The sequence below is a fragment of the Blennius ocellaris genome (genome assembly GCF_963422515.1).
Source record: "Blennius ocellaris genome assembly, chromosome: 19".
Taxonomy (NCBI): Eukaryota; Metazoa; Chordata; class Actinopteri; order Blenniiformes; family Blenniidae; genus Blennius; species Blennius ocellaris.
Genome location: NC_137668.1, coordinates 13,309,139 through 13,321,624, shown reverse-complemented (window position 1 = coordinate 13,321,624; position 12,486 = coordinate 13,309,139). Strand labels below are relative to the sequence as shown.

At 38.6% G+C, this 12,486-nt stretch overlaps 1 protein-coding gene across 1 annotated transcript in view; it reads left to right on the top strand.

Annotated features, from left to right (window-relative positions):
* Positions 1 to 12,486, top strand: part of ctnnd2a (catenin (cadherin-associated protein), delta 2a) — a gene marked incomplete at both ends in the record, with an annotated part of 202,698 nt that overhangs the window by 41,792 nt on the left and 148,420 nt on the right. Inside the window, one exon of the mRNA XM_080515267.1 lies at positions 4,400 to 4,512. Coding sequence (XP_080371393.1) covers positions 4,400 to 4,512 — 113 coding nt within the window. The remainder of the gene's footprint in view (positions 1 to 4,399; positions 4,513 to 12,486) is intronic.

Below are 12,486 nucleotides of genomic sequence, written 5' to 3'. Positions count from 1 at the left end.
ATATTTGCACTGTCTCGTGCGATTGAAATTTTAAATTTCCAACTGTTCCAACGAGAGCACTGTAAAAGGATCAAATGAAAGTAAAAAAGATTTTCTCAAGAAGATCAATAACATGGATTCGGTGTAATGCACAGCAATTTAGAAAAAAGTGCTCATGTAAATATCTCATCATAATGATATTCTTTTTTTTTTCCGCTTTTGATATTCTTGATGATTTTAGCAACTATATGGAAAATATACCTCCTTTTCTTTGCATCTATAGAAGTAATGTTTGTTCTCACGACACTTTATATCTACGCTTGAAAGTTTGTAGGATTTCAGTTGATGAATGACTAGAATGAGTAAGCTTTTATTGAGTCAAATGTTACTGAGCTGGCAGATGTGTGCTGTGCTAAAAGCATAATTCAACTAAATAAATGTCTCAGAAAACATTGCAGTGACTTTCACAACTTGAGCCGATGATCATTTTCAGAGGACTCCTTAAGTGTAGTAATTATAAAAAAGTGAAAGATGTAGTGTTTCTGACAGCCTGGGCATTGTTTTACAGCAGCTCTTTTGTTTATGAATTAACTGCTGTTCTCGACAGAGCGGGATAGTCATAATGTCATACAAACACAAAGTTGTAGGTCTCTGAATCCTAACAAATCAAGGTGTTTTATATCTAGAATGTGCTCAGAAGAGGATCGTTTGGTATTCATAACAAAAGTAACAGCCAGGATGTTATTTGCTGGGGGGGAATGGGAGGACTATAAACCCCTCTGGTCTACATATCCCATCCATCCATCCATCCATCCATCTTCTATACACCTTTATCCAATTTATTCATCATGGGGTAGTGGAGCCAATCTGAGCTGATGTGGGTGAACGTAGGGTACACACAGATGGATTTAAAGTCCTACACACTCGCATTCAAAACTATGGGCAATTTCAAAGCCACCAATGAGCCTCAAGCAGATTTCTTTTTTTTTTTAGACCTGTGGGAGGAAACTGGAGAAATGCATGTCACAGGGAGAACATGCTCACTTAAAGCTCAGCCTGAATTCATCCGAGGATGTTCTTGCTGTGGGACACTACACCACCACAACAACCCCATGTGGCCCTGGTCCACATATCCCCGCTTCTATTATTTATTTCTAGCCCAAGGTGTTGTGAAGTTCTTCCTATCATAGGGTTTAAAGCTACCTCACAAGTGAAAAAGTTTCATAAAACCCTGGTACTGTTTAGACTCATGTTAAACTGATGGTTGGGCTTCTTCTTCTTTTTTTTTAATAGATGTGATTTTTATTTATGCCATTAACATTTCATTCAGTCAAATCAATAGCAGGTTCAAACAACACTTTTTCCCTTTTTATTATGATCCAATCTGGTTGGTTTGTGATGTGAACCTTTGGTTTCATCACAAATCACTCATTGGTCACAGTCGAAAGGACTGCATAAAGGCATGCAATTTTTATTAAATAGGACCATTTTGTGTGTGCCCTTCAGTGATCAGCTTCAGTTAATCAGAATTCATAGCAGGGTGTTCTCAGACAGGTCAGTTAAGCCAGGTTGTGTGGTAATGCTTTCACTCTACTTCTGGTCAATTTGCAAATGTGAAAGATGCAATTGATCCCGAAACACATCATTAATCATGTTATATCAATGACTTGCCTCGGCAAAGGCATCTTGAATAAATAAAGCCTCTGACAAAGAGTTATGCATAATTTAACAAATTTTACTTCATTACAAAACTCGCCTAACCAGTTTCCCATGTGTTTTAGTGTTCAGGCATTACCGTTTTACCTCAGAAGCTATTTAGGATATTTGATCATTGAGGCATTATATATCATCAATTAGCATAATTCTACTTTAGGTGCAGGGATTTACATTTTTACACCTTGGGGATTTAAACCAGTTGACGCCGTGGCAAACAAGGTGACAAAGCAGTCTGCTGTGGGGAGCAGAGCTGAGCGGCGCCGAGCTTTGAAGCGAGGCACCTCGCTGTAAAACAAAGCTGTAATTTAGAATTACGGGTCCAGAGGGTTTAATAGACCCAGCACAAATTCCCAGCGTTACCTCGCTTTGCAAATCATAGGGTTGGCTGAACCTGCTACTTTGTTGTTGAGATGTGTGAGATTTATCTTGTCGTGGTTAAAACAAGGAGAATCGAGACAGGAGTCGCTGACAGGAAGTAAAGGAGGAGTTGAGTGACTGCGGAGCAGACTGAGATAAATGTGAATGAGAAGATTGGAGCTGGCTAGTGGTCTCATGGTGGAAGATATATTTCTTAACACTTGCCACGTAAACTCGCTGCGTGTGAGGAATGCGTGGAGGAGACGTATCCACCATTCGGTACTCCTGTGAGATCAGGGAGCTACTTCTACCAGTACTGCATTCAGTGAGTGTGTTGGACTTGCTCTTGGCACTTAAGTGAATGTGTTTGAAAGAGAGCGAGGCAGAATAAAAGGAGAGGGAGAAAACAAGAATGTAACTGCATGTACAAGACGATTCGAAGACAAGAGAGTGCATATTTATGAGTAAATAGTTGGAAGCATGCAGAGAGAGAGAGCGAGAGAGAGAGAGAAATTACATTGTGCTCTATATTGTTGGGGGACTGACTGAAGTTGAAGACTTGAGATAGCGGTTGGGGATCAACTCATTCAAAGCTTGAAATAGCTCTGAGAAATCCAATCAAATCAGCATGTACCCTCAGACTCCTATTCTTGGTCTTACATTCACATGAACTCACTCATCACACGAAGTATCTTCAGGGGGGTGGGGTTCACTGCACTATTGATCTGATTCCGTGGGGCTCTGATTGAATTGAATGCAACGCAAGGTCGCAACAAACACATGCATACACTTGCTTGCATGTGGCTGCTATCGGTTTGAAATCCTATTTATTCGGCTCATAGCTGGATGATTGATGGAACTGGGACCATCAGCAAGCCATGTAAATTGTTAATAAACCAACACACACACACACACACACTTTCAGCAGATGTACTGTAATTTCAGTCAATTTCTTAATATAATTTGAACTTGAATATGTGCTTAAGAGATCAAATTCTGTTGCCATTAATTATGTAGACTAAAACATGTTCTTCTCGGGCTGCTCGGTTATGGAAAAATGCATAATCATGATTATTTTGGGCAATATTGAAATCATGATAATTTACGCGATTATTTCTTTGAATTTGGAACAGCATTTATCGAACATGTTTAAAAAAAGACTCTCCTGATAAATATATAAAAATATCTTGCAATGGGTTATGGTTAAAAAATAAACTGTTGTACTGCACTCAATCCTTTGAAAACAAGAAATACATAAAATACAATAAGAGATAGTTAAACTTCAATAAATAAATCCAACATAAATACTTTGATAAATTGGTCCAAAATCAAATTGTGGTGGTGTCGGCCGATGAACAGGAGTCGGAGGCGGTGTGTTCAGCAAGGAACTCCAAACTTTATTTTCCATTCGAACACACTTTCGAAACGCTTTTTTTTCTCTCTCATTTTTTCTCTCATCTCTAACGGAGCACACACACGGTATAACATCAAAACAACTTCCGCTCGGAAACCCTGCCTCTCTACTAAATAAAATTCCCCACCACCCCTCAGTAACTGGGTGAATTATGACTTTAACTGACCACCACAGTGGGTTTCTGGTCGGTAGCATTTTGGTGTAACAGCGTGTGCGTTGTGCGCTCATGTTGGAGAAACAGAGAAAGTTCCTTGCTCAACACGTCGCCTCCGACTCCCGTTCATCGGCTCTACAACTTAATCGTTTTTCCTCGATTATATGAATTTTGAGATCGTCTGGAGCCAAAAGCGTAATCACGATTAAAATTCAATTAATTGAGCAGCCCTACGTTCTTCTTTTCTTGTCGTTTCCTTCTCGTTCTGCTTTTCACAATTATGCCACTTCTCTTTGCAAACATTGAACCAAACGAAAAAAGAAACTCTGAAAAAACTCTTCTGGGATTACAAAATGTGCTACATAAAGACACTCCACAAATATCCTCGTGTTATACAGAATCAAAGTTTGTAACCCAGTTTCAGGACTCCTCTTCGACTTCTGCCTGTGACAACCTTCAAGCTGCACACAAGCGGCTAAGATTAAAGGGCTTTTTTGCTCACATATTTAGAACGCTTAGAAACTTGCTATCACTCTCCTGAGTACCTTTTTCTTACCTGTCAGTCACCTTCCTGCTAATGATGCCACTGCAATTTAACTGTTGCATAGCTACCAGCCCTGAGCTATTTTAACGGCCTGTCTTTATACCTGTTTCACAGTGAAAGCCTAATCTCTCTCGCTCTCTCGCTCTCTCTCTCTCCATCTCTCTCTCTTGCTCTCTCTCTCTCTCTCTCTCTTGTTGTAAGTAACACATTGTTTTCCTTCCTCTTGTCTCTTCAGGAGCTTCAGTTTGAACGTCTGACCAGGGAACTGGAGGCTGAGCGTCAGATTGTTGCCACCCAGCTGGAGCGATGCAAGCTGGGATCAGAGGCAGGCAGCATGAGCAGCATCAGGTAACATGGGAACCCTGTGTTCCAGTGTGTGTGTGTGTGTGTGTGTGTGTTAGTAGTAGTAGAATGGTGGGGGTTGGGCTATCAGGTAACATACATTCCCATCTTTTGTTTGTAGTGGTGGCTGTTTGAGTGGGTGACAAAGATCTGTTTGTGTGTGTTTGTCCTTATAAGTTGAAACTTAATTGTGTTTGCAAGTGTTGAGCGGTCATGATTTCATTTTGTTATTAGATTGTATAGGCAGTGTGTTTGTTGTTATGCTTTTTAGGTTACTGTCTGCATGGCTGTTTTTTCCACACATGTGTGTAAACTACCATGATGGAAGAGGTTCGACCCCGACACATATTCCCCTCACACATGCATATCAGCACTACGCCATACATGTCACGCACGTTCTCATGATCACTCCGTGGAGTGATGCATCTAGATGAGGACAGTGTTCATACTTTTGAGGGATGCATTCATCATCTGGACAGATGGGGACACCACTGGAGTCGCATGGAAAATAACAACACACAGATGCACACCCCCAGATGTGAATGCTGTTATGTCTGGTAAATAACAGAGAGTTTGCGGTGGTTTATTGGAACCATATTGCAAATGGAAAAGTGGCTCACTGATGTGAGTGTATAACTGCGCAAGTACTCACACTCTCGCATGTTCACACAAATGATATGACAGTCGCTGAAGGCAAGATATCACACAAACTTAGACGTTTAGACACAACCCACAATCACAGGGTGGAGGGTGTGACAGTGAATAACACACAAACATCATTGCAAAATGTAAGTTTTAACACTTTTCTCTTTTATGTTCAGTATCATTCATACCTGTACTCTGGAAACTTACTAAGTTGTGTTATTTGTATTAATATACAACATCAGCAATGGGAACTCTTAACGGAAACAGTAACAAGTTACAAAACGATTCAGTCAAAACCACGGTATTGCAATCGTGATGTTGTTTTAAGAAATTACTTTTCATCACATTTTTTACAATATAGCTAGCGGAGCTCAGCACATTGGGGACCAATTAATATAATTTCTGCTTTCTACATTTCATTCAAATGTTTTATGTTTGATGCAGCTCAGCGAGGAATATTCCAAATCTAATATAGATCAATCTCACTAAAGTCTTATTACACAGTTGTTCTTTTGACTCAAAATATGTATTTTGCCACAGCCATATCTTATATTTAGCAGGGGGCCTTTAGATTCTTTAACACACCAGACCCAATCCACAGTAGACTCATTATTTACTGGACTCGGAGCACTTCCTGGGGCAGGTGACCGTCACTTGGATTGCCTCCTGGGTAGAAACTCAAGTTAAGGGCATAATAAATAATTAATCACAATATCATTGAAAGTACTTCATTTAACTCGATGTAGGAAAATGCAAAAGGAAAATACATGCATTTGCAACAATATACCAGTTTTGACAATATATCCTGGTGCAAAATACAGTGAAATATGATTGACAAGTTTGTAGCTTCTGTTTTAGTTTTTTTTGTCACCTTTTTCGGCATTTTTTCCACATATTGATTCTCTTGGTATACTTTGGAATACGACTTCTCCAAAACAAGGTCACTCACTTTTCCTGCTGCATCACTGATCTTGTGTCTCTGCTATGAGTGTTACGCTACGTCTGCTCCACTCACTGATATAGTGTAGCTCCCACTGAATGAATTAGAAACATTTAGTTTTATTGGGGAATTAAATTTAATGTTTAATTTTTACACTTCACTCTATTGGCCTGTCGTTTCATGTGTTTGACGCCTCTGTTATGGTAGATGTGCTATCTGCCCCGAAGTGAAGTTTTTTTCCTCGAGTTTTTATTTTCAAAAGATCTGACCTGTTGAATGTATGTACCACTGTGAATATCTGTGTATATTTTCTTCACTTCAGCCATTATTAACTCTTGGTTAAATTCCCTAAAGCTCCTCTTTCTTGCAATCTCTATTGTACATCTGTTTGTGTGTAGTTACGCTTGTGAGAATGTGTACTTGTGCACATGCCGGTGCCAGCAATCATGTTGTATCATGCCTGCATCATGATTATCACATCAGATATAATGTCTGCTGTGTCAATGCATCACATCAAACTTGTGATGTGCATTTATTGTACTTGTTGTTGTCATGTCACTTAAAAACATGTTCACATTATTTTTATTTCCTTTGCCATAATCTTCTATGTAAATTCCAAGCCTGACTCCAAGCCCGAGTATAGACATCGGGGTTTGTAATATAACTGAATGATCAGAGGGAGTTTGATGCTATTCAAAGAGACAGCGGTAACCTTTCCCATGGTCTCCAACATCACCACTCATTTTCCTCCCCTTCATCAGGGTCTCAGTGACAGGCAGCAGCTATATATAGTGTGGTTTGTGGCTCTGAACAGATAGGTGTTATAATAAATGACAGTGTTAAAATGAACACAGTCAAGATAGCTGGTTCATGATTAAAATGGAGATAGTTCTGTTAGAGAGACAAACAATCGGGAGCTATTGTTCTCTATAGCATTTTGTGGCATGAGATTAAAAGCTTACTCTCATTTTGTCCTTGTAAAGTAGAATTTCTCCTTTTATGCCAGTCCATATTCTCTCAGACAAAGAGTCCCGTGGGCTTAAAGCTGCAGCCACAATATTCACTCAGCAGTAGGTCCATTACTTTGTTAGAAGCCTGTCAGAGTAAGAGTGAACTTAAGAGCACTTGTTACCTCATCGATGTCTGTGTCTCTGTTTGTGCTATTATTCCAAATGTGTGGATGGTTGCATCCCCTCCACTTGTGAGTTTGTATTGCACATGCTCGGAGCAAGCGCTCTGTTTGTGTTTGCATGTCTGTGTGTATTCTTGGCAGCTGCTGCGAGCCTGCGTGTCCTTAGTTGTGTTCCGCTCGATAAAGCAATTCAGGCATCTCCACGGACTCCTCCTTAGAGCTGAGGACCCTAAAAAAATGCCTGACTGTGGTGCAGAAACCCAGGGCATTACCGACTAACATCTGTTCACACTGTGAACTGTTGGCATGCGACACAACACTTTACAGGAAAAGAAGCACGCACGGGCACACATACACACCCACATACAAACACATTGCCTCCAAATAGCATGGCGGGACTAATTTATCATTTTTCTAACATTAGTGGTAAGTGGCAGCCAGTGGGAAGCGTTTGCTCCTGCTGTCTTTTCTGGCTGACTGGCTGTGTAGCTCAAGCCTTCAGTTTAGTTTTAAGGGCATACCACCGAATTTCTGGTTGAAGTGTTTCAATTAGCATCCATCTATTTTTCACCATTATAGAGATGCCAAACACAAACAGTGATGCAGCACCAAATGATGAAATATTAAGAATGGCATCTCATTCATAATCAAAATGTGTGCATTTTTCTGCAAGGAAGATCAGTTTAACAACAAGCTGCATATGTTCATGGAAGTCATTTCATTCATTATGTGGACTTGTCAACAAAGACATTGCATCCAGGCTTTATCCCATAGGAAGTACAAGGATTAAGTTTATTCTTTTTAAAAGCTCAGGGCATACGGCCTCTATTATGTTCTATTTAGTATTTAAGTAACTTTTGTGAGAATGACTTTACACTCACGAGAGGCATATGAATGAAAAACAAATCCACAGAATATTTGTCTCGATGTCGATTTGTCAAATTTTCTCATATTTTATTGATAATATTCATTATCACTGAACGTTTCCAAATCCAGGTGTTGTTTGCATATAGTTGGTTGAATACTGGAGACAAAACTCTTGGAGAAATGGCTCAGAAATATCTGGAAGTAGACTACATAGCACTGCCTCAGTGGTCAAATACAAAGTGTTTTTTTGATCAGCTCATTTTCTTTGTTTGAGTTGAACGAAGCTTATTACTGTTGGATATTTGACGTGTCATGTTTGAGGGAGACTGTGAAGCAAAAAGCAGAACTCACTGTTCTAATAGCACAAAGAAATATGTGTGGGGGAGAAGAAGCCATATAATAAGTTGCAGAGAAACATGTCCAACACTTTGAAATGTATGAAGTGGAAAAACAGACTGTTTGCAATGCACACAATGGCGATTGGGTTTGTGGATGAATACTGTTAGTTATAGTTAATGATAATTTATAGTCAGTTTCATGGTCATTTGCTCTGAAGTTCAATTTAAAAATGTTTTGCTACTTTATTTTGTATACTTCATTAATTCTATATATGCAATATATTAATTTCCATTAATATATGGAAATATATTCCAGCAGCTAACTATATACATTTTTTAATTAAGTCTTAAATTGTAGTAATTAAAAATGGGTAATGTTTCATTTAAGAAAGCAAGAAGGTAATCTTCAGTAAAGACAGATTTGGCTTGTTTTACACATTTACCTCACTAGCATAGCAACAGTTTTTTTTGCTACCTCATCAAAAAATATACAAAATGTACTTTTACATATATTTAAGATGCTACGACTTGAGAACCGTTTGTAATTACAGGAGAATACATTTGAAGTGGATTCGTTCTCTGCACGAGCGCTCATGTCACCATAGGAGCTGCTTGTCCTACTGTGAGGTTCAAGAGTAGCTCACAGGCCAAGTCATGCTTCCAGGCTCACTTAACTGATTATGTGGCCAAGAGATTGCATTTAGCTGGGAGACTGTTAAAAACCCGATGGATGGTGGCTGGATTGTTGACAGCGCAGACAGGCGTGTTCATTGTTCAACTGGAGGTTTCATAACAGAAATACATTCATATACTCCCTGATAATGAGAAAAAGGCTGAGAGGCTAAAGAAAACTGTCCTGTTTAAAATAAAACTAATATATGACATAAATCAGTGGCAATAGTTTCACTATTGTGAACTAGTTTTAAGAAAGTCTATCGACAAAGTCATGTTAAAAACTCCAAACAAAATAGCCAGCTACAAATCCAATGCACATAATATAAATTGTTCTTATGATTCATTTCCATAGTTTACAGATTTCAAAAGTTTCCCCCTTATTCAGTTCTGTTATAAATCTCACCCTGTTCGACTTCCAGTGACCTTGCTGTGCATTGCAGCTGACATTATTGGTTCATTAAAGCGTTGCCCCCAAACTGCTGGAAAAAAATAATGTGAATCTGGCTATGAAGCAAATCGTGACTTGAGGCAGTAGATTATCAAGGCCACAGATGAGATGTCACATAAGTTTATGGATTCACTCGCTAAATTGAATTATTTGGCTGTCCTATTCCACCGGCTACAAACAGAAAATAGTACCAGCATGAAGCCTTCTGGGTAGTATTGTAGAGTATTTATGTAGATGTGATGTTATAGATATAATCAGGTATGTTCATTAATAAAAAAAAAAATGAAAGACAGTTGCAGTTGCTATAAAGACAAATCATTAAAGAAAGCTACGAGTAGCATGTAAAGCTTCACATTAATTTGCCAATTATTTTGAAGCGGAAAGGTCATGTCAGATAACAGGAATCAAAGCCGCAGCATGCAGCTCCTCAGTTGGTATGCCAATGACAAGGGAAGTTGAGCGAAACAAATGTGACCTCCAAATGAGTGTTTTGTTGTGCTTAATGGAATTGTTAGTGTTTAGTGAAGAGACATGGGAGTATCTGTGCAGGAGGTGGAGGCAATGGAGAAACAGTGAGATGAAAAGAAGGAGGATGGCGACACAAAAGGTGGAAAGAGAATAAAGAAGCGAGAGATTTTTAATAGATAGCTGTCATTACAACGTGGCTGACAAAGAATAGGCTCACAGATTTATTCTTTTTTTGGGGGGGGGCTGTCGATTGGTTTTTCCACTGCATTGTCTCGCTTTCTGTCATGCTTGTATTTTTCCTCCACTACACATCTATCTCTCCGTCCTCTGTGAGTTTCATTGTTACATTTTATAAATGCTTTGCCACTGTTAATTATCGTAACTGTCTCCGTCTCTTTTTCCGTGTAATTACTTACAGTGCTGTTTTTCTTTTTTTTAAATGTGTTATTCATTCCACACATAATAACGAATGTACACAAAACTCCTCAGTGAGTACATGGTACAATCTTGTCATATCCATATATTTTACTTATAGAGTTAAATTATTAAAATGCACATTCCCTGTCTCAATACTAATAAAAAACAGAAATGAAATAGAGGTTGTACTGTATGAACAATTCTTCCACCCTTGTTTGTTCTTTAGTTATTGTTTCCTATTCACTATGTTTCTGGAGATGTCTCAGTTGTAAATATTTACTTACTTGACAATTTAAATTCCTCAATTGTGTGTTTTACCATTATTAGATCCCAAGTATAGGCAGCACATAACTCATTAAACCCTGTTGGCCATATCAAATGTGCAACCTGCTGTCATGTATATACAGTGTGATGCACATGGGTCACAACATGTGGTTCTGTCTATTATGTTAATGGCATGTTCTTGGTTCAGGCCTAATTTCTTCCTGCTGTTTTACAACTTGTTATTATGTATATATCAGGAAGCAGGATAGTAAACAAATTTCCCACCTGAAACATATAGAAACAATAATATGTTTATGCCTGAACTTAGATGATGGCGCGCTCACACACAGGCATGGACATTCCCACCTGGCATGTATGTAATCATATGCACACCTGCAAAAGTGCACGTGAACATCAGGGCCAGATGCTGTGGTGTCTTCACTAATAAGATTGGCTCTAAGAGAACATGCAAGAATCACAGAAAACATGTGTGCCAGAAGCCACAGTCTATGACACTATTAGCTTTTATATACTGCAGTTGAATGGTTCATTTAAATGCTGCAGACATTGAATTTTGCTGCCTCGTATATGGGATTGACATCTATTACATATAAGGATTTAATTTGACAGAAATAAAACCCTGTTCGGCAAATATTGGAACTAATCTCTCTTATCAAAACAGCTAATTCAACCATACAGCCATCTTCTATACTGCTCCATTCGGCTTAGCATCGTGGGGGCTGGAGCCAATCCCAGAGAACTGGGGCAAACACTGAGAGCCAGATTCAAAGGTGAAGGCTGCCTGTTTGCACGAGCAGTTAGGGGCTATATTGTTATAAAAGATAATCAGTAAACACAGAACAGTAAACCCTATGATTATACTTTTTGAGAAGAAATCATATTGCTCAACCTGAATGTATTCTAGGTCTGAATGTTTAAAAAATAAAATGCAATTAAATGATAGTATAGAAAATGTAAATACGATTTGACGAGATCTAAAACAAAACCTTATGTGTGACTGATATGATGGGTACATTATATATACATGACATTGTACGGAGTGCTTAAAAAAGTATTGTTTAGTACAAATAATAGTGAAGTGTGAGCTTCTAAAAAGTATGTGCCAAATCAGATACACTGAAACAATATCACATATTGATATTGAAAATGAACACATATTACACACAAAACAACACATTAAGGTATTGTTTATCAAAAGACACTGATTTGAATTGAATGGAATCAAGAATGCAGCACTGGTATTACAATGAATGCAGTCTGAGACATATTTGTTAAAGTTTCGAATAAAACTCAACAGATATTCTAAACGTTATTTCATTGTATCGGTAGAAGTGTTAAAGCTATGATTCAGGATGTGCTGTGAACCTGTCAGAGACATTGACGTGTTGGGAAAGGGCCAGGAGGGTCAGTGATTAAGATCACCTGGGATACTGTTGGGGTCAGAGATAAACCACCTGCTATTGGCTTGGAGTGACAGGGTGGACTTCCCTTGAGTTAGAGGTTGGCTGTTCTCCAGCTCGGTTCAGTTATTAGCTACATCTTAGTTTTGGCATTAGCTTCAGACAAAAATAGCCCAAGCGTTTACAAAGGATTAAAGAAGCTGAAGCCGGAGACCACACTGTGGTCCCCCTTTGTCATTTACATATTCTAACATTGTTTCAGTTCAGAAATTAACAAATGAGATCAGCTCATCTGAATTTCTGTGTGTTTATAGATTCTTTTCTTATCCATATGAAAGAAGCAAACTTGGAATTACCAGGCATCT